General features: G+C 37.4%; 2 protein-coding genes across 15 annotated transcripts in view; both read left to right on the plus strand.

Annotated features, from left to right (window-relative positions):
- The window catches only part of LOC107662407 (myosin light chain 4-like), a 46,226-nt gene extending 34,388 nt beyond the window's left edge, over nt 1-11,838 (plus strand). Inside the window, exons 2-8 of the mRNA XM_016452412.1 lie at nt 9,035-9,302; nt 10,396-10,423; nt 10,517-10,666; nt 10,748-10,921; nt 11,136-11,213; nt 11,309-11,356; nt 11,465-11,838. Coding sequence (XP_016307898.1) covers nt 9,198-9,302; nt 10,396-10,423; nt 10,517-10,666; nt 10,748-10,921; nt 11,136-11,213; nt 11,309-11,337 — 564 coding nt within the window. The 5' untranslated portion in view covers nt 9,035-9,197 and the 3' untranslated portion in view covers nt 11,338-11,356; nt 11,465-11,838. The remainder of the gene's footprint in view (nt 1-9,034; nt 9,303-10,395; nt 10,424-10,516; nt 10,667-10,747; nt 10,922-11,135; nt 11,214-11,308; nt 11,357-11,464) is intronic.
- A 3,407-nt stretch (nt 11,839-15,245) lies between these two features.
- The window catches only part of LOC107662408 (microtubule-associated protein tau-like), a 36,853-nt gene continuing 32,424 nt past the window's right edge, over nt 15,246-19,674 (plus strand). For 8 of the 14 annotated variants that reach the window (XM_016452413.1, XM_016452425.1, XM_016452420.1 and 5 more), the window contains exons 1-2: nt 15,246-15,501; nt 16,545-16,641. The gene's annotated coding sequence lies outside the window, so the exon portion shown is untranslated. Of the gene's footprint in view, nt 15,502-16,544; nt 16,642-17,813; nt 17,885-18,024; nt 18,057-19,674 lie in introns of those variants that run through there. The other 6 variants (XM_016452414.1, XM_016452415.1, XM_016452416.1 and 3 more) reach the window with 6 other exon arrangements.

The raw sequence follows: 19,674 nt of genomic DNA on the forward strand, positions 1-19,674 counted from the left end.
CTTCCAAATAAGGTAAAAACAGACCATTTCATTCTAGGGACAAATAGGGTTGTAATTGGCCATGTAAAACTGTTTCTGGAGATATGTTGCCCTTACCTAAGCCACATACCTTCTATGTAGATATCAGAGAACAATTTAAAATATTGTATTAATGCATTCTATGGCACCTTTAAATCTTACGGTGTCCATCTTATTCTTCCCGTAAAAATGGGCGCGGCCATTTGTAAATTATATGTGTCTGGCCTCCGGTCTCATTTGCTTCCAGCTATTTTTAGCTGTACAAAACCACTCGTTTTGCTGCTTGATACTGCAAATTGATGTGCCTTACCATATTATTTTAGTGTATTATCTTAATTATAAACACACTGGTTTGTAATGCAAACAGTTATACCATTTACTGCACGTTACTCTTCTCAATATTTCCCTATAACGGCTAATGAACCGGAAGTCTTGCACATAGGCTTACTTCCGCGTTTAGGAATAAGGTGGATATAGCATTAGAAAGAAAATGACATTATTGTCTCTTCTCAATCCTTATTTCATCAAGATTCAGACCAGCACAGATTTATACCCTAAACTATCATTGCACAAATGAAGATATGGTCATTATCCTCTGACATAAAAACCTCTGTGATACTAATCAGTCTTTGACCCTGTGTGCTCTCTTCTAAAGTTCCTGATACAAATCAAAGAGTCAGTAATGATGAGCTCTATAGAATGTCAGCTGACATATCTGCCAAAGCCACTATTTCCTCTCACCTCAACTGACTGTGCTCAGTATTTCATAGTATCATTCATGCTAACCTACAGCACAACCACAAACAACAATAAGTGAACCATCGTTAAATAAGTGACATGGCACCCCACAAGAAGGGCTGTCATCCACATGTTGTTTGGGGCCCTGTAATGAAGAGGCGCACTAAGTTCCTCTATGTTACACTGAGAGAAAATAAAAAAGTATCTTCAGGATTACAACAACCTGTTTTTCACTGTAGGTAATCAGTGGGCTTCTCTAACAAAACTAACGAAACTAAATGCAAAATTAAGTGCAAGTACATGTACTTTTTCTGTGAACATCATCTTTAAGAGAAAAATAATCTATAAAGTGAAACATAGACAGTTGATCAAAACAGAACCAGGCATGGAGCGATCAGAGAGACTGTTGGTGGGTACTGTGACCTCTCCACTGCAATCAGTGCCTCTTTGAATAATAAGCAGTATTTCTCCATTAATTCTTTTCCATAAAATAATTTATATATATAAAGCAGATATTCCAACTTGAGCTGTGTACTTCAAGCATTGAATGTGTAAAAATATTAACACATTGTTTGCCTTAAAGAGCACTTATTACAACCAATAAATGGGCTCAGCAGGTGGATTTTTTGTAATCCATACTATAAACAGAATATGTCATAATCATAATAACAGAAAAAATCAGGAAATATTACAACTGACAAAGCACAAATATACTTAAGTTTTCTAAAAGCAAAAAAGTAGTATCATGACAGTTATAGCTCACGTTTTGGACCAATAGAATACTTGGAAAAACGTATTCAACTATGTTGCATAAAAGCACAACGCAACTCTGAAGTTCAAACTTCAATGCAAAGTTATTCAAGACTAACAAGATCAAAAGTACTTTTAACCAGCCCATTAACTTCTGTTGCCAGTACATGACGACCAGTAAAATATCCTTTTTTTATTTTTTTTTTTATGCAAGAAAAAAGGTTTTCCTTGTATCCTAGGTCCGAAGGTTAGTGTTCGTTCAAATCCACGCTGAAACTTTTGCTGGTCTGGGAGAACGTCCAAGCTCCAGGCAGCTGTCGCTTACGCACTGGTGTCTTGCATGAAACCTGAGAAACGCCTCAGGTAGGATCAACACTTCGCCTAAAACTTGTGACACTCTGCCAACTTCCCACACTCCTGGGGGATAAAAATAGGATTATGAAAACTTCATGGTAAATTTCAAATACCATAGTAATGTTCGTGGATAATGCAGTCACGTTCACTATACCAACATGCTGACATGAGTGAACAAGTTTGTAATTAAGGCAGTTCTTACGGTGGCGTCACCGCTTACTGTAGGTGGATGTTCAACATCATCTAGAGAATTTTGGAACAAATAACACGAACAACTGTCTCATATATGTTTGAAAATTAAAGAGCTATCCTATTGAATTTTTAAATTGTTAACTATTTCACAGGCCATCTGTGCCATGTCAAATGATTGCAACATCACCATGACCTGACATTATGTAGGCTATTTATAGAATATGTATATTTTTACAGATGTTTTTTCCTCTTTAAATACACACATATAGCCTACATACTACATTCCTTACACTAAACAGATTATATATACACACATATATTTCTTTTGTAGAGAAATGTTTCGAGATTTGCTCAAGCTCGACCACCGTCAAATGCGACAACAGCCAATACTCGACTGTCTTATGTCTAGTCTAGTAGTGGTGTTGTTCTGTTTTACAACGAATCGTTGATTTTGAAGGAGCGTTTAATTGGTTGAACAGACTGAACGAGTACGCCTCCTTCACCGAATGAGTCTCTGTTTTGAATTTGAATGCGACTCAAAGCTTAACTGAACTACTCATCGTTCTTATAAGTGAACTGAATGAATTCATACACTCTTTCTGGAATCCCTTAGTTGTACTTTAGTTGTAATCCCTAAGATTTACTTTCTGGAATCCCCTAATTTGTATACACGCACATTTTAATAAAAAATAAAAAAATTCGTTCATTCATTTGCTCATCATTGAAAGACTTGGCATTTAACGAATCGGTTGAGTGAATGATTCAGTGAATCACTTATAGCCTATATCAGGGGTGGCTAACCTGTTTGGCATAATGAGCCAAAAAAAAAAATGTATCACTGCAAAGAGCCACAATTGGGATTGTAAACACAGAACATGTGGATAGATTGAACAGCCGCACAAGAGCAGTGAAAGAGCCGCAAGCGGCTCGCGAGCCGCGGGTTCGCCACCCCTGGCCTATATGAAAAAAAATCACTCACTTGTCACCATCTACTGTAACTTACAAATGACACGTTAAATTACTGTAACGTGTATACAAATTTCAGTGTCGGGGAAAGTTACTTTTAATAGTAATGCATTACAATACTGCATTACTCCATAAAAAAGTAACTAATTGCATTAGGCCTAATTACTTTTTATGGGAAGTAGCATTATGTTACTTTTGCGTTACTTTTTGTCTCCTGGGCTGGGCTTGCTTATTTTTTATTTTGATTATTTAATAGCAAAAACCCAAAAGTTGTATTTTTAGCAGCTGTAAAGGCCCTTTTACATAAAAAAAGTGAAAATGATCAATCCTCAGGCAGGTTGAAGGAAGTGCCTCGGCACTTAGTCCCGATTTCTCTCAACATGGGACAGGAGAACTGTCAGTGAATAAATGGAAAAACAAAGTAACTTGCATTACTTATTTGAAAAAGTAACTCAGATATTTTATTGTAAATTTAAAAGTAATGCGTTACTTTACTACTAAAAAAAGTAAGCGTTACTAGTAATGCATTACCCCCAACACTAACTGTAACAATGAATTGTAACATGCAGAAACATTTACAAAAAGAATCAGTCAATTAATCATTTTGATCAAACTGAGATGAATCAAAATCCTTACCACGGGTCTTATGCAAAATGTTTACTTTTATGCTGATGATACACAGGGCAACTTTTTGAGTAATTTCGCCAGGAAACTTTTTTTGAGCAATTTTACTTGGGCACTTTTCCATTGAGAATGGGTAACAAATTACTATCTGGATATTTTAGATCGGTCGTGGGCCCTGTGCCTCACCTGGATGCCCTTTGATGGCAACATTTCCCAAAGTTGCCCAGCAACATTGCTCAAAAAGTTGCCCAATACATCAGCCAGTTTCAGTTTCATGAATGCTGACCATATAGCCTACTGATGTGAAGAGAACCTAATAAGTTAATAAACTATGTGGGGTATTATTAAGCATATATACAGGCTTTATAGGATTTGTCTTTCAGTGAATAGAAGTGTTCTGTTCATTTGTGCCAAGTGGCTCTTAGAAAGCACATTTTCATATAGTTCGCAATGTTCTGTGATGAACTGTATTAAGTCATGTTTTTGAATATCTGAAGATGAAAACAGGAAATAGACTGAATAGACTGCATTCATGCATATGGCCAGATCCACTGTTCTCTCTCTTCATTTGGTCTTGTGTGTGTATTTCCAGAAGATTTTTGGAAGAGGATACATCTGGTCCAGGATTTTGCAGATACAAACAGGTTTTGTGGAAGAATAAGCGACATCATACACAACAATACTGCATTCAGAGTTGTAATTCACAATGAAAACTCGGTAACGAACTAGAGCAGGGGTGGGCAAACTTGGCCCTTCCAGGTCACTTTCCTTCAGTTTAGCTCCAACCCTAATCAAACACACCTGAACCAGCTAATCATTGTCTTCAAGACTACTAGAAGGCTACAGGCAGGTGAGTTTTATCAGGGTTGGATCAAATCTCTGCAGGAAAGTGGCCTGGAAGGGCCAAGTTTGCCCATCACTGAACTAGAGACACAGAGTAGTCTGTGCATGATGGATTGCTATCCAGCATTAATTTAATATTACTTGAGAGTTCAAACACAAGTCAGCTTTATTTTACTGTGAATGCTGCAATGGCAAATATAATAATATAATATAATATAATATAATATAATAAATATAATACTTAATGTTTTAATTTATATTATTATATTATATTTAATATAATATAATAATTAGCACAGTGTTCTGAATGGTGTGACTGATAATGCATCTAACGGAAATTGGAATAGTTCTTTAAATGTGTATATTGAGGCATGACTAACAGACTTGAGCTTGAACTCCCTTTCCAGACAGAAGTCAGTCCACCTGTCTCAACACCTGCCACTTCATCTCATTCTGGCAGCACAATGGCACAACCTACTGGTCATTTGTAGTAATACACTAATTTGGGCATCAGAACATAAAAGACTAACCCCCGGTTTCACAGACAAGGCTTAAGCCTTGTCCCAGACTAAAATGTAAGTCTGAGCTGTTTCAAATGAAAGAAACGTGCACTGAATGAATCTTAAAATATGTCAGTGCCTTTGTTTTGTCTCAAGATGCACACCAGTAATGTTTTTTTTTTCTAAGGAATGTTTATAAAAATTACTTGAATGTCCTAATTGAGCTATGGCCTAATCCTGGTTTAGTCTAAACCCTGTCTGTGAAACCAGGCCTAAAAATATAGATCCTGGTTTAAACTTATTTTGTTAATAGAAATTACACTAAACTGGGTATAACAGAGCAGCATCTTATCCACTCGCTGTCTTGAAAAGCCCATAGCCTATTTAAAATAATAATAACAACAACAATAATAATAATATGTCTAGAAATATATCGATAGAGACAGATATATTGAAAACAGAGCTTGTTAAATTAATGTAAATTGCAGCGTTCACCTTCAACTCTCAAATAACATTTGTCCATTTGAATAATCAAAAGCAAAGAAGGCTACAGGCAGGTGAGTCATATCAGGGTTGGATCAAATCTCTGCAGGAAAGGGGCCTGGAAGGGCCAAGTTTGCCCATCACTGAACTAGAGACACAGAGTAGTCTGTGCATGATGGATTGCTATCCAGCATTAATTTAATATTACTTGAGAGTTCAAACACAAGTCAGCTTTATTTTACTGTGAATGCTGCAATGGCAAATATAATAATATAATATAATATAATATAATAAATATAATACTTAATGTTTTAATTTATATTATTATATTATATTTAATATAATATAATAATTAACACAGTGTTCTGAATGGTGTGACTGATAATGCATCTAACGGAAATTGGAATAGTTCTTTAAATGTGTATATTGAGGCATGACTAACAGACTTGAGCTTGAACTCCCTTTCCAGACAGAAGTCAGTCCACCTGTCTCAACACCTGCCACTTCATCTCATTCTGGCAGCACAATGGCACAACCTACTGGTCATTTGTAGTAATACACTAATTTGGGCATCAGAACATAAAAGACTAACCCCCGGTTTCACAGACAAGGCTTAAGCCTTGTCCCAGACTAAAATGTAAGTCTGAGCTGTTTCAAATGAAAGAAACGTGCACTGAATGAATCTTAAAATATGTCAGTGCCTTTGTTTTGTCTCAAGATGCACACCAGTAATGTTTTTTTTTTCTAAGGAATGTTTATAAAAATTACTTGAATGTCCTAATTGAGCTATGGCCTAATCCTGGTTTAGTCTAAACCCTGTCTGTGAAACCAGGCCTAAAAATATAGATCCTGGTTTAAACTTATTTTGTTAATAGAAATTACACTAAACTGGGTATAACAGAGCAGCATCTTATCCACTCGCTGTCTTGAAAAGCCCATAGCCTATTTAAAATAATAATAACAACAACAATAATAATAATATGTCTAGAAATATATCGATAGAGACAGATATATTGAAAACAGAGCTTGTTAAATTAATGTAAATTGCAGCGTTCACCTTCAACTCTCAAATAACATTTGTCCATTTGAATAATCAAAAGCAAATCAGCATCAGCAGCTTCCACAATTAATTAATGCTGCCCTCGTGTGGAGCATAAACAGAAAGACTGTAGATAAAGGTAGCAATTTTGTAGATAAGAGAATCACGTCTGCAAATGATGAGATTTGATTCAGAAGTCCAGATTTGTCATAGATCATTTTTTAAATGTATTAATGTTATTCTATTCTATTCTATTCTATTCTTTGTTGGAGTAGCCTATTTCAATGGAATAGTTTACCCAAATATGAAAATTTGCTGAAATTGTACTCAACTTCAGACCATCCATGATGTAGATGAGTTTGTTTGTTAATCAGAACAGATTTGGGGAAATTTAGCATCACATCACTTGCTCACCAATGGATCCTCTGCAGTTACAGCTAAAACATCACAATAATCCACAAGTAATCCACACAACTCCAGTCCATCAATTAATGGCTTGTAAAGTGAAAAGCTATGTGTTTGTAAGAAACAAATCATTAAGGCATTTTAATAACCATTGCTTCTTGCCAAAATACCAGTCTATAGTGGATTACTTACATTACTTGTGATGTTTTTATCAGCTGTTTGGACTCTCATTCTGACGGCACCCATTCACCGCAGAGGATCCTCTGATGAACAATTGATGTAATGCTAACTTTCTCCAAATCTGTTATGAAAAAACAAACTCAACTACATCTTGGATGGCCTGTGGGTGAGTAAAAGCAATTTTTCATTCTTGGATAAACTATTCCTTTAACTATAACTTTATTATTGTTAACTATTTCAAGGAACTGTTGCTGCTGCAAGGTAAATCACTCATCACAAAATTTACACAGTGCAACCATCATTTTTCTCTCAGACAACAATAGTTGATTGAGTTACTCATCATGGCATGATACACAATCAATGGGTCAGGCTGCGTGAGTTATACAAAGTTCTCAATACAGTGAAGTAACAGATCTTGTAATCTATGCACATACATACATCCTGGAAACACATCTCTCCTCCCACACTGTCACTGAGAGTTCATGTAGGCTTAACAACATGAAACCAGACACTCCCAACAGCCCTGCCTCTCTGTGTCTGGAGATGGACATCCCACAGAGGGAGACCTAGAAAGAAGAGATGAAATCACAGCAAAAACGAAGGGTCCACAGCACTGTCCAGATGCAAGCAGATACTGAGTTTACATCACCCCTGTTGTTATGTGATTCACTAAAGGCTTATGGGATTTACACCAGAGCATGTAGAGTGACAGATGCGGCATTGGACGGGAATAGAGTATAGATTGAAAATCTGAAAGGTGAGTTTCAGACTGAGCTGCAGGTCAGGTTACTGAATTTTCTGTGGCATTATATGCATGCAGTTGCAAATGAATAAAATATACATTAATGGATATTTTAAAGTTTTAATGAAGCATTATATAGTTATCCTGAAATTAACATTCTGTCATCCTTTAGTCCCTGGTGGTGGATGAGGAGATCCCCCCTCACAATGTAAAGCACGTTGAGTCCCTAGAAAAGCGCTATATAAATGTAACACATTATTAATTATTATAATTATAATTATTTAATCACCATCATTTTATTCCAAACTCATATTATTATTATTATTTTTTGTCACCAGGGGCAAATGAGGTTTGAGAGCAGATTACCAGTGGATAATGCCTTAAATTCCAGTCCATTCCTCACACAAAGCCTTCAATATATACCTTCAAATCAAATTACTTGGAATATACAGCAGTATACACTGAAAAAAATATTGCTGTCGAAACAATTTTCACTCAGAAATTTCAGAGTTTCACACAAGTAACACATTGAATTTAACATGAAATTTGGAAGTGTAAAAACTTAAATGGTATTGTCTTTTTTTTTACACAGTATACATGATATTGGGCCACTTTTATGGTACATCCATGGTGTGTTTTTCCTTTGATCTCTTGAAACTCACAAAGACAGAATAAGGTCTGTCTGATGAAATTTACAACAAGTAACTAACCAGGGTATAATAGATACAGAATTATTTCAGTTGTTTTCTTGATCATTCTAGTTGGAAATGAACTAAAAGTGAAGTGTGCAATATTTGAAATGTATTGTAGATTAATATGCAGAGAGTAACCAGTGGTAGATGGGGAATGTTTGAGAAACCTGTTTAAAAAGAGGTTGTTTTGTTTTGTTTGTTGCTAGTAGCAGTGCTGAAGATGTGAAGATGAGATCAGAAAATAACCTTCATTAAACATGTAAACAATGTGCATGAGCCAAATTTGGAGCTCCATTCTCCTCAAAGGTAAACCCAGGAGCTGCCTGATTAACCCAATATCTTCCTAGAAAAGAGAGACAAACTTGCTTCGCCAAAACAATTACGAGTTAGATATCTAGTTTAAAACGTTGAGAGCATAATTACAAACTATAAATTATGTATATTGGCTGAATGCATAGCAGTGATGAAGGCAGTTTACTGGTTCTCATCCGTCATATGCCCATCTCAGGGGTTTGGCTTGTGAACCCGTAAGCTTTCTGTCCTTGTTTGGCGGGTGATGATGGGATGGACCAACCTTGCTGAAGCATTGAGATGGGTATAAAACCTCTCGAAGGTCATTCTCATTCCTATTCCCCATCTCACACCCTCTTGCTCACCATCTTGGTGGAAGAATGGCTCCTAAAAAAGTTGAACCGAAAAAGGAGGCGGCAAAGCCAGCGCCTCCTCCTGAACCAGAAAAACCCAAGGAGCCTCAGTTTGACCCCAAAAGCATTAAGGTAAGTACACTTGCTGTACGGTTCTTTGTTGGTATTGCTATTTTACTAGCTGCCCAGTTTTAGACCATCATGGTGAGCAGACACAAGTGAGTAGACAAAGTAACTTACTCCCTAAAGTCATCAGGAGGTAAGCTTAAACCTTAAAGGGACAGTTCACCCGAAAATGAAAATTCTGTCATTAATTACTCAGCCTCATGTCGTTTCAAACCCGTAAGACATTCGTTTATCTTCGGAACACAAATTAAGATATTTTTGATGGAATCTGAGAGCTGTCTGACCCTGCATAGACAGCAACACAACTGAAATGTTCCCAAGTCCAGAAACGTAGCAAGGAGATCTGTAAAATAATCCATGTGACATCAGGGGTATGTCACATGGATATAAACATCAGATATAAACTCACAAGTGCGAGATAAAAAGTTGCATGCAATTACCTGTTTTATATTTTTATTCTGTGGCAGAAATAAGCTTCAATAGGACTTAGACATCCCACCTTCTGGCTGTGTTGAGTTAAAAACATTTGTATATTGACTGGTCTTTAACCTTGTTATTAAAGTATGTGACATTATGTGCCCTGAACAACATGGCTCAAATCAATCAAATAAGGTTAAAAGGTTTCCCACAAACTTTAGGCTTTAAAACCGCAGTCTCAGTTGAGTACCTACTCTATGTGAAGACATAAATGTTTCTTCATATTGATTTGAGACCACATATGCAACTTTAACTAACCTGATGGTCAGTGATGGGGTCTGGACAATTGAAGCTCGCCTGAGGTCAGTATAAAAGAGCTTCCATGCAGGTGTCTGCAAGCTCCCATATTACAGTTTAACATTCCTGTTCTGTTGTCTGAGTGAGTGTCTCTCTCATGTGGACAATAAGGATGAGGTTTCACTGTAATTCCCTCTGGTCCTAGAACAGACGTCTGTTATTCTTAGTCTCAATGGGTGAGGAACAGCTGACTTTTGTTGAATGACCCCAGAAAGCTTCTTTAGAGAACTAAAACATCTGTATTTCCATTGTTGTTGTGCCTGTTATACATTGTTTGGACGTTCAAGTTGCTTATAGAAGTTCCCTAAAATCTTTTTCCACCCAGATTGAGTTTACAGCTGATCAGATTGAAGGTAAGCATTTGCGAAACCAAGTAGACCTAAATTGACATTTTTTTCATACCTCTTCCTCATTTAATACTACATATCAATATCCTATCCACACAGACTTTAAAGAGGCCTTCATGCTATTCGACAGAACTCCTTCTGGTGAAATGAAGATCACTTACGCCAAGTGTGGTGATGTCATGAGGGCATTGGGTCAGAATCCTACAAATGCAGAGGTGCTCAAAGTACTTGGCAAACCCAAACCTGAGGGTGAGAGGAATAAACTGTGCTTGACAGCAGGCTAAACCATGAATACATTTTTAATGTGTCTCTAATATCCATTTTTTCTAGAAATGAACACCAAGTTGATTGACTTCGAGACGTTCCTGCCTATGTTCCAACACGTGTCCAGGTCCAAAGATCTAGGCACTTTTGAGGACTTTGTTGAGGGCCTGCGGGTGTTTGACAAAGAAGGGAACGGCACTGTAATGGGCGCCGAACTTCGCCATGTACTTGCAACATTGGGTAAATACAAAACACTGCTACACAACAGCTCTTACACCATGATACAGTATTGCTAACAAACCCAATGAGTGCTTTGTTAAATTAAGAAGAGATTTATTGGAACATAAGCAGCTTAAAACAAATCTGTGTTTGACTCCTGGATTTACATATTTACTGTACCTTGAGATTAACACTGCCAGAAACAAGCACGGAGTATCACATGTCGTGCCTGCAGGTGAGAAAATGACAGAATCAGAGGTAGAACAGCTGATGGCAGGACAGGAAGATGGAAACGGCTGTGTCAAATATGAAGGTGTGACCATTTTCCAAATTTGAAAAGCTAAAGCTAATATATTCTATATATTATTCTATTATTTAATCTTGTCCTTTTATCCTTTTCTCCCACAGCGTTTGTTAAACACATCATGGCTGGATAAATGAAAGAGCTCAGATCAGGTGATTATTAATTTTAAATGCAATGATTTTTGATACTGTTTCCAATTAGGATATAGATGGAGAAAGGACGCTCTAATTTAATCTGATTGTCTCACATTTTCCTTTCAGGCACTACTGTCCTCTGCAGTTATCAACAGTCCTTCAGCCCAGCTCTACACTCTCTAATGCCCTTGAACTAGTTTTCCTGTATGAGATTTTTTTTAAAATTTTTTTTACTTGTGTTGCACAGATTTTCTACAACATCAAACTAAACAATTATTTTGTAATGCGTTGCAAAGAGCAAACTCCCTCCAAGTGTATGTTGAAATGTAATGCGTTTACTTCCAATGCATTTGTTGGTATATTAGGCTACTGAATGCTTGTAACGTTACAGATTTTTTCTCATAAACTTATGTCAATGATTTTTTATGTGTCAGTGCACATCCACACAGTCTAAAACTCACTGTCAGTTGGTATAAAAATAAACAAACATCAAAATTAAAACGGACCTTGCCTCAACGGCCTCAGTTACCTACTTTATAAGACACAGCTGGAGCAGATTTCTTATAAAAATGGATTACAGCAACAGCTGGAAAGAGAAAAGACTCTAGATCACTAGTGTCGGTGTGAATTACAGATTTACAGCTCAGATAGGATGAACGACAAGAGGAAATTCACATTACATGTGTAAAACGTTTCTCTTCTAAGAAGGTTTCTTAGATCCTCTAGAGTTGCATTTTGGTTAGTAGTCATTTGGTAAATGCGTTTAAATAAAGTGTTTATGTCATAAATGTGATGTGATATAGATAGAGTAAACCAAAAATATCACATACTGTGACCTATGTGTGATTACTAATGTAGTTTCCAGAATTTTTATACAACAGATGCTCAGATGTTTGTTTCTTCATGAAGAGGTTTATTTTGCGACAGTTAACAGCTAACTGTTAATTTTCTCACTTTATCCCATGCTAGTACAAAATTAAATATCTAAATATTGATTTGAGCTCAAACTATTTTATAATTTTACCCATATATTATTCTAAAACCACTTTTAAAAAAGTTGTCCATTACACACTCTCAGAAAAAAAGGTACAAAAGCTGTCACTGGGTCGGTACCTCTTTAGAAGATACACATTTGCACCTAAAAACTCCATATTGGTACCTAACCTTAATTAGTACATATTAGTATCTAAAAGGTACAAACGTGCACCTTTTGAAAATATACCTCCACAGTGACAGATTTTGTACCTGTTTTTCTGAGAGTGCACTGAATAAAATAATTGCCCGATAGCAACAAGACATTTTAACTGCAAGGGACAAAAAGTTATTTTCACTGCAGTCAATGACTGCCACCAGTTTGTATAAAACAATCGGTCACCGGTGTGAAAATAGAGACATGAATTTAGATTCAGTTTCAGTTACCCCAACAAACAGTCTGATATTATACAGTGTGACCATTATTAGGAATATCTGACCACTGGATGTCCAATCAGAATCAGGGTAGCCTATTCCAGAGAGGCTAGGTGAATAAAATTATCCACAATTTGCGTATACACACATGGTTACATTACAGACAGTTCATTCTCATGGATTAGTGATAGACATGTGTGGGTCCACAGCTGGCAAGTGTTAATTTACAGACCAGAACAGCTCTCCATTCAAAGGCTATTGTATTTGTCCTGTGTGTCCTTGTGGCTCATGGCAACGGAGATGCTGTCATTTGTCTCCCTTACTGTTAGGCTGTGGGACACAAGCATCTCCTTTGATTTTTCAACACAATGACTCATAAATAGCACATTAGCTTCAGCTGTGTCCAGCAGGATTGAGAAACGCTGAGGCAGAGCAGGTTATTGTGTTACTGACATATGGAGTGGTAAGATGTGCAAATATCTATCAGCAGTAGTACAAGAAGGGATTCTTCTCAGTTGCAGCCAAAGCTGCTGGATTACTGTGAAGTTTTTCATGCTAAATATATTTAGAGCCAGAAATAAACTGCTACTTCCTGCCTTGTTGCCAGGATACCTTTATATTCACAGTTGGAATAGCAATGTTCAGTTCATTTTCTTTGACTATGGCCTGTATAGTCCCATGTAGTCATAGTGTAACATTCTCTTGAAACAGATTTGCAGCAACACCAAAAACAAGAGGATAGCTACTGAAAAAATTAACTAGTGTTGTCTTACTAATATATAATATATTGTTCATGTTTTGTTATAGTGGAGACAGGGGCTAGTAGTCACTTAGTCTCAGCCTCAGACGCCCACGGAACGTTGGCTAAACGTCTTATGCATAAGGCACACAAAAGTGGAAACGCTTCAGGAGTTTCGAAGTCGTCATCGGATTGGTTGAATTATACAGGATTTCCGGGAGACGTGTGTGTCGCGTTCGGTAACGTTCCGCCTGAAAACAAAGATGGCCGTAACGCCAAACCCCCTCACGAAAGAAGTAAGCCGCCGTTTACAACTGTGATGACGAGCGCTTATCAGGATCAACTACACGCTGGATATTCAAAAGTATGTGAAATATTTAAAGTTCGCGGCACAGAATCTTTAAAATACGTCCGAGAGTTTGTTGGGTCGTTCTTGAACGATTCGTTCATTCTGAACGAATCTTTAATGTGACTCGGGAAGAACGAGTCGTCTCGGGGAGTGATTCGTTCAGTCACGCATGCGCAACATCCTATAGGTTCTGTACTGGAATTAGTCAAGTAGTTCGCCTGTTTCGAGCCTTCGGGTTTTTCGAGTCGTTCGTTCATCACGTGACAGCCCCATAAGTTTATGCAGTCTGCGCAGGAAAGAGAATTGATTAGTTCATCTCTCGAGTCTTCGGGTTTGAGTCGTTCGTTCATCACGTGACAGCCCCATAAGTTTAACCAATGCAGTCTGAGCCAGAAAGAGACTTAATAATAACTAATTGTCATGTGACAAAAGAACGAATGATTCGAAAGACTCGAAAGATGAACTAATCAATTCTCTTTCCGGCTCAGACTGCATTGGTTAAACTTATGGGGCTGTCACGTGATGATCGAACTTTGCTGAACGAGACTCAAAGGTCCGAGTCGGTAAAATGATCCGAACTCCCATCACTATTTTACACACCGGTCTGTTATTGTGGCGACATTTCCACACCCCGAAACGTGACGCTGAAACGAAACGAACTGTGATTGGTTGTTTGACATGTCGATCAAACGGCCTCATGGGCGGGCTTTGGCCAATGAAAGCTGCCATGTATTCGCGAGACTAGTTGTCACAGGTTTTATTTCAGTAAATATTTTTACGGATATATTTTGTATTGCTCTGGAAAAAAACATGCATTTACCTAAGTTGCGATTAATAAATTGACATAAAATTACATAATTTCAACTTACTCAAGTGCTATTATAAAAAATGATATTATAATACTGTTTATTACATTACAATTTTAGAATGTTTTGAGATAAGTGAAGCTCAAAATGGCAAGGTGTAACAAATGGATTTTATAAAATGTTATTATGTATTTTTATTTTGAATTAAACAAATATGCATACATTAATATCAAAAAGTCAGATTTCCACTGAAGAAAAAATCAACTACCTCAGTCCTGAAGAAGAACAGACAACCAGTCATATTGACAAGGCTGAGACGCCATCTAATGGCCAAAAGTGTTTGTAACAGCCAGACTGCAACAATATCATCATTTGAAATATTAAAGTTTGATGTATCAAAACATATTGAAATAAAGAGGGGTTAAAAATCCAACCCAGGAAGACAAGTCAGTGCAACAAACATTATCAGGCCATTAGCTGTCTCGCATAGAAAACATCTACAAAAAATATGCCTACTCATTCATATGTGGGCTAGTTGCTGAGCAACTCCCACCCAAGCCCAACCTCAACCAAGCGCTCTCAGAAGAGCATCTCACACATCTGAAGAACACGAGGACATTGAGAACATCAACAGCATCGCTCTTTTTCATAAAGTATTCTAAGATAATCTATAGTATTGTTTTTGCATGTAAGAGTTCAAGATAACTTGCTTAGCAATAGGAAGGAGGAGGAATTTACATTTGATCTTGCAATTTCTCTGTCTTTTGGGATAAAACAGCAGCAGGTTGTGCAGCGGTGAAACAGAGGAGCACAAGGACTCTTACTGTTAATGTGAAGCTGTCCAGGTGAAGGACTTGGCTTGGTATGTAACTCGGGAATATAGCTGAATTTGGTGGGGGGCAGATGGTGCAATGTGTGTGAGTGAGAGCTTGTGTGTATCATGAATGTCTGTTAAGATTAGACTGTGAAAATATATAGGGGTTGATCATAAAAGCACACTGTTTTTAAAACAGTAATGTATTAGCTTGCTGCGTTGTGCAGTGAATCAGCAAATATCTGACCCAAATGTCTAAGACTTACTGTAGAACCAGTTCAGAATAACGAGAATGGATGTCATATTTCCAAGTCAAAGTAAAAAATAAAATATTTGCGATTTAGCCCGGTACAGGTATGGACACCCTTGCATTAAAGTGTTATTTTAGTAGCCTATCATTTACATACTTTATAGTTTTTTCATATTTTGAATTTAATTGTATTGTTATATTTTATGCTTTTACTTTAATGTTAGTAACATTTTATTCAGTAATTTTGTGTGTTTTCTGTCATTTTTAAAATGTCTACATATTTTGTTTATGCATTGTTTTAGCACTGCAAGTTAAACTAAATGAAAATGAGAAATGGTGCTTTGGCAACTATCTGAAATAAATTTATTTTAAATTTGTATTTTATTTGTTAATGTTTATTTTATTCCAAGTAATCTTTTTTATAAATTGTTTTGGTTTTTAATAACAAACCCTTGTAGTCAGTAGTATTTTTTATTCAAGTTTCACACAAAATTTGTAATTAGTAGTCTCTGCCAGGGATTCAGGGGGTTTCTAAGGGGGTCCATGTCTTTTTCTCACACAGTATAAAAAGCTACTTATAGGCCTATATGAAAATACATAGACACCTTTATGCTTAAGGTATCAAAAAGGTTTGTAAACCCTTAGCCTACATCATTGTTAGAAAGCATCTGCCAAGATCGTAAATGTAAAGGTAATTCCTGATCACAACGCAGACACCCCTAAAATATATAACATAATGTAACACACAGGATAGCATTCGGTTAGTTGTGAATATCATAGAAATGTCATGTTAGTAGTGCACAGAGCTCATCCTGACATCATTCTTGATCTTGCTCTCTAGCGCCATCCTCCCTTTGCAGGACGCTGAAGGAACTGGCAGGGTTTGTTCACTGCTGACTGCTGCAGTTGGACAGACAATAACTCAGTGTGCCACAGAGGTAAGTCAAACCGGTTTATAAACTCAAAGACTTGTATTTAACAGCAATTCATCATTAATCAAGCACTGATATATGCTCTTAAGCCTTACCACATGTTTTTTTTACCCCTGCGAACAGTGTATTGGTCTTAAGATGTTAGTGAATCCGACTGTTGGGTGTGTGACTGAGACATAACGGGCCTGATTTTCGTTATAGTTTGATCTAGAAAAGAAAGAAAATTCATGTAATTTCTCTGAGACTGCATCGATAAGAAAAACTGCACATAAATCGGATTGCTTTCTTTATGCATTCGCACCAACCGGTAGTTATTTTCATGGACGCACAATATAGACAATAACCATTTATTTTCATTTAAAGAATATTACATTACATTATGTTTGTCTTTTCGCATGCAATGCTTCACGCGCACGCGGTTTGCCGGTGTGGAAAAACCTAGAAGTATTGAGACACTGATGATGGAGCATAATGTGGCTCACACCGGTGCGTTAAGTAAGTCTGGATGAAAGGTGCCAGGCTTTTTCCACAGGTCCGTTGTGGTCATATAACGAATGACAAATCGATAATCGGGTTTTTATGCGGCTTTTGCGCGTTGCCCTAATCCGCCTGACAGCGATAAGCGGACTCGACGCGTCGCTGATCATCCGGTGTAAAGCGATTTTTGCAGTTTGCTCTCGGTTGAGAATGGTGCTGATGTTGCATGTGGCTGTTTTGCCATGGTTACACAAATCGCTATAGAATATTAAAGGTCTCCTTTATCTGTAGATTTAAGGTGAGTTTAGAACGTACGTCTTTGAAAGAACCCTCTTCCCCCCCCCGCCCTAAGCGAACACCGCTTATTGAAGACGCTGACCTTTGTAACACCACATGGGGCTTTTGTCTGGGCGACTCTGCAAATAAAACAGTCTATTGAACGAAAATGTGATATCACACAAAAAGACTTCCACTAGCCTAATGGGAAATGAAAGCAACAAGCCCGAATCGGTAACATATAATCAATTTCCCATGTATTTTTATTGCTTCAGTTTATATGTAATCTGACAGTTAAACTACATACAACTCTTTTTTTCTATTTCTATTTGTTCTGTTTTATGATTTGTATGAGAATACAAGGATGCGTAGACTTAATTCTGCATTTTCAAGGCAGGGGACACACCTTGCTCCCCCGCCCTCCCCGTCTCTCTCTCTGTCTCATCACGGCTGTTGCTTGGCCACACTCTCATCATCCTCGCCCATTGTTCGCTCCGTAAGTACAATTTCTTTTTAAAAATAAACATTATGAATTCGAAAATCTTGGCTGTAACATTTGAAACGTAACGGTCGACTTGCATCTTTCTCACTTCCTCCCCCACGCCCATCTCTGCCGAACATGCCGCCTGCCTTTAGCCCAACGGCACTGTCGCCTTCGTATCGAGTATGTATGTAGTCTTTCATTTTTATAATGTTTAAAGATCACGAAATGACATTTGCGGTTGGTATTTCAGCATGGTTTTATAGCAGTGGCTCTTTCTGGAGGAGAAGTTCATCGATATTTAGGCTAATGGTCGGTCGGTTGGTATTCTGCAATATTTTGTCATTGCCTGTCTGTGCAAATTATAAACACGTATCAGAACCTAGTTTATTAAACACGTTATTTTGAGCCAGTGTTATTAGATTGCAGAAAATTAAGGAGGAAATTAATAATATGGTCACAGAGTTCAAATATCAGAACAAAAAGATACAGCAAGGGATGTACAAAAAGAGCTGAGGAGATTATTAACTAGTCCTCCTTATTTGTTTTGAACAGATTTACAAAACCAGACATTCCAGTAAAGCTGACAAACATTATTTAAATTTCCCACTTATTAACTGAAGAAGTTAGGCTAATACTAGATGCTGTCTGCAGGCTGCTATCTGTAAAATAAAAGCCAAAAAATAGTTAATTAATAGTCTGGGCAGAGCGGGTTGCTTTTGCATGCATAAAACTATGCATGCAGAAATCTACTGAAAGACAGTTTCCCCTGATTAAGACTTATTATTAAGTATTTTTTTCTGACGGTAGATCCCACCGTCATACAGAACCAGAGTGCTTTCTGTCCAGTTTTGCCAAGCATAATCTAATTAACCATGGCAATTAAGGAGACCCATGTAACATTAGGTAAATCTGATTCGTTTACTGACCACGCAATGAAGTGTGTGTTACACCTGTCAGACAACAGCCTGTTACTTGCTTCAGTTTCTCACTGTTAGTCACTTATAGCTTCAGAATGGAGGAGGGTGGGCTTGATTTCGAACCGCATTTCTCCTTTCATTTAGAAGAAAATTTGCTTCATATAATGACTGCATCATAATTTAGCTTAGTTCATTAAAAAGTCGTAATGATAAGTCATTTAATCAATATTCTCAATGAATTACATTACAGTATGTAGTAATTGAGTCATATGTTTTAGACCATATGTTGTCAGAGGGTCTCCACAAGGGGGATGTGAGCATTAGAGTTCACTTTAATTTCATTAGAAGAACCATTATCGCCCAATAAGATCTCAGGAATGTCCGGGGATACGACAAACCAGATTCAACAAGTCTTGAAGACAGCGAGACAGTGTCTCTCTGGTCTGGTAGGCCAGATCCCATGTAGTGTGCACTGCAGTCCTGAACTCCCTGATGCACCATGGCAACAGATGACTAACTTCCTGTGTGCAGCGGCTGGAGATCACAAAAATGTGTCTTGCACACACGCAAGCTGATTTCATGGTGTTTATACATCTTATATTCTCAATATTGAAGCCAGTTGAGTAGTTTATGATGTCTGTGCCTCACAGCTATCTGCATCCGCACACATTTTGTGGTGAATGTATATCACCAGACTGACATTTTCCTCTTCATGCCAGCATCTGTATAACACGTTCACGTAAATGCCAACCGTCCTTTTCGGGGACTGAATATTTTCATATGCTAACTGCTAAGTGGATCATTCTGTTATCAGCAGCGACTTTGTCTGGCAGCATGAGCATTATTTCATGTCAGCCAGAGACCGCGTGCACAAACACAACTGCT

This window comes from Sinocyclocheilus anshuiensis, unplaced genomic scaffold (assembly GCF_001515605.1).
Source record: "Sinocyclocheilus anshuiensis isolate Anshui unplaced genomic scaffold, SAMN03320099.WGS_v1.1 scaffold11, whole genome shotgun sequence".
In the NCBI taxonomy this organism is placed as follows: domain Eukaryota; kingdom Metazoa; phylum Chordata; class Actinopteri; order Cypriniformes; family Cyprinidae; genus Sinocyclocheilus; species Sinocyclocheilus anshuiensis.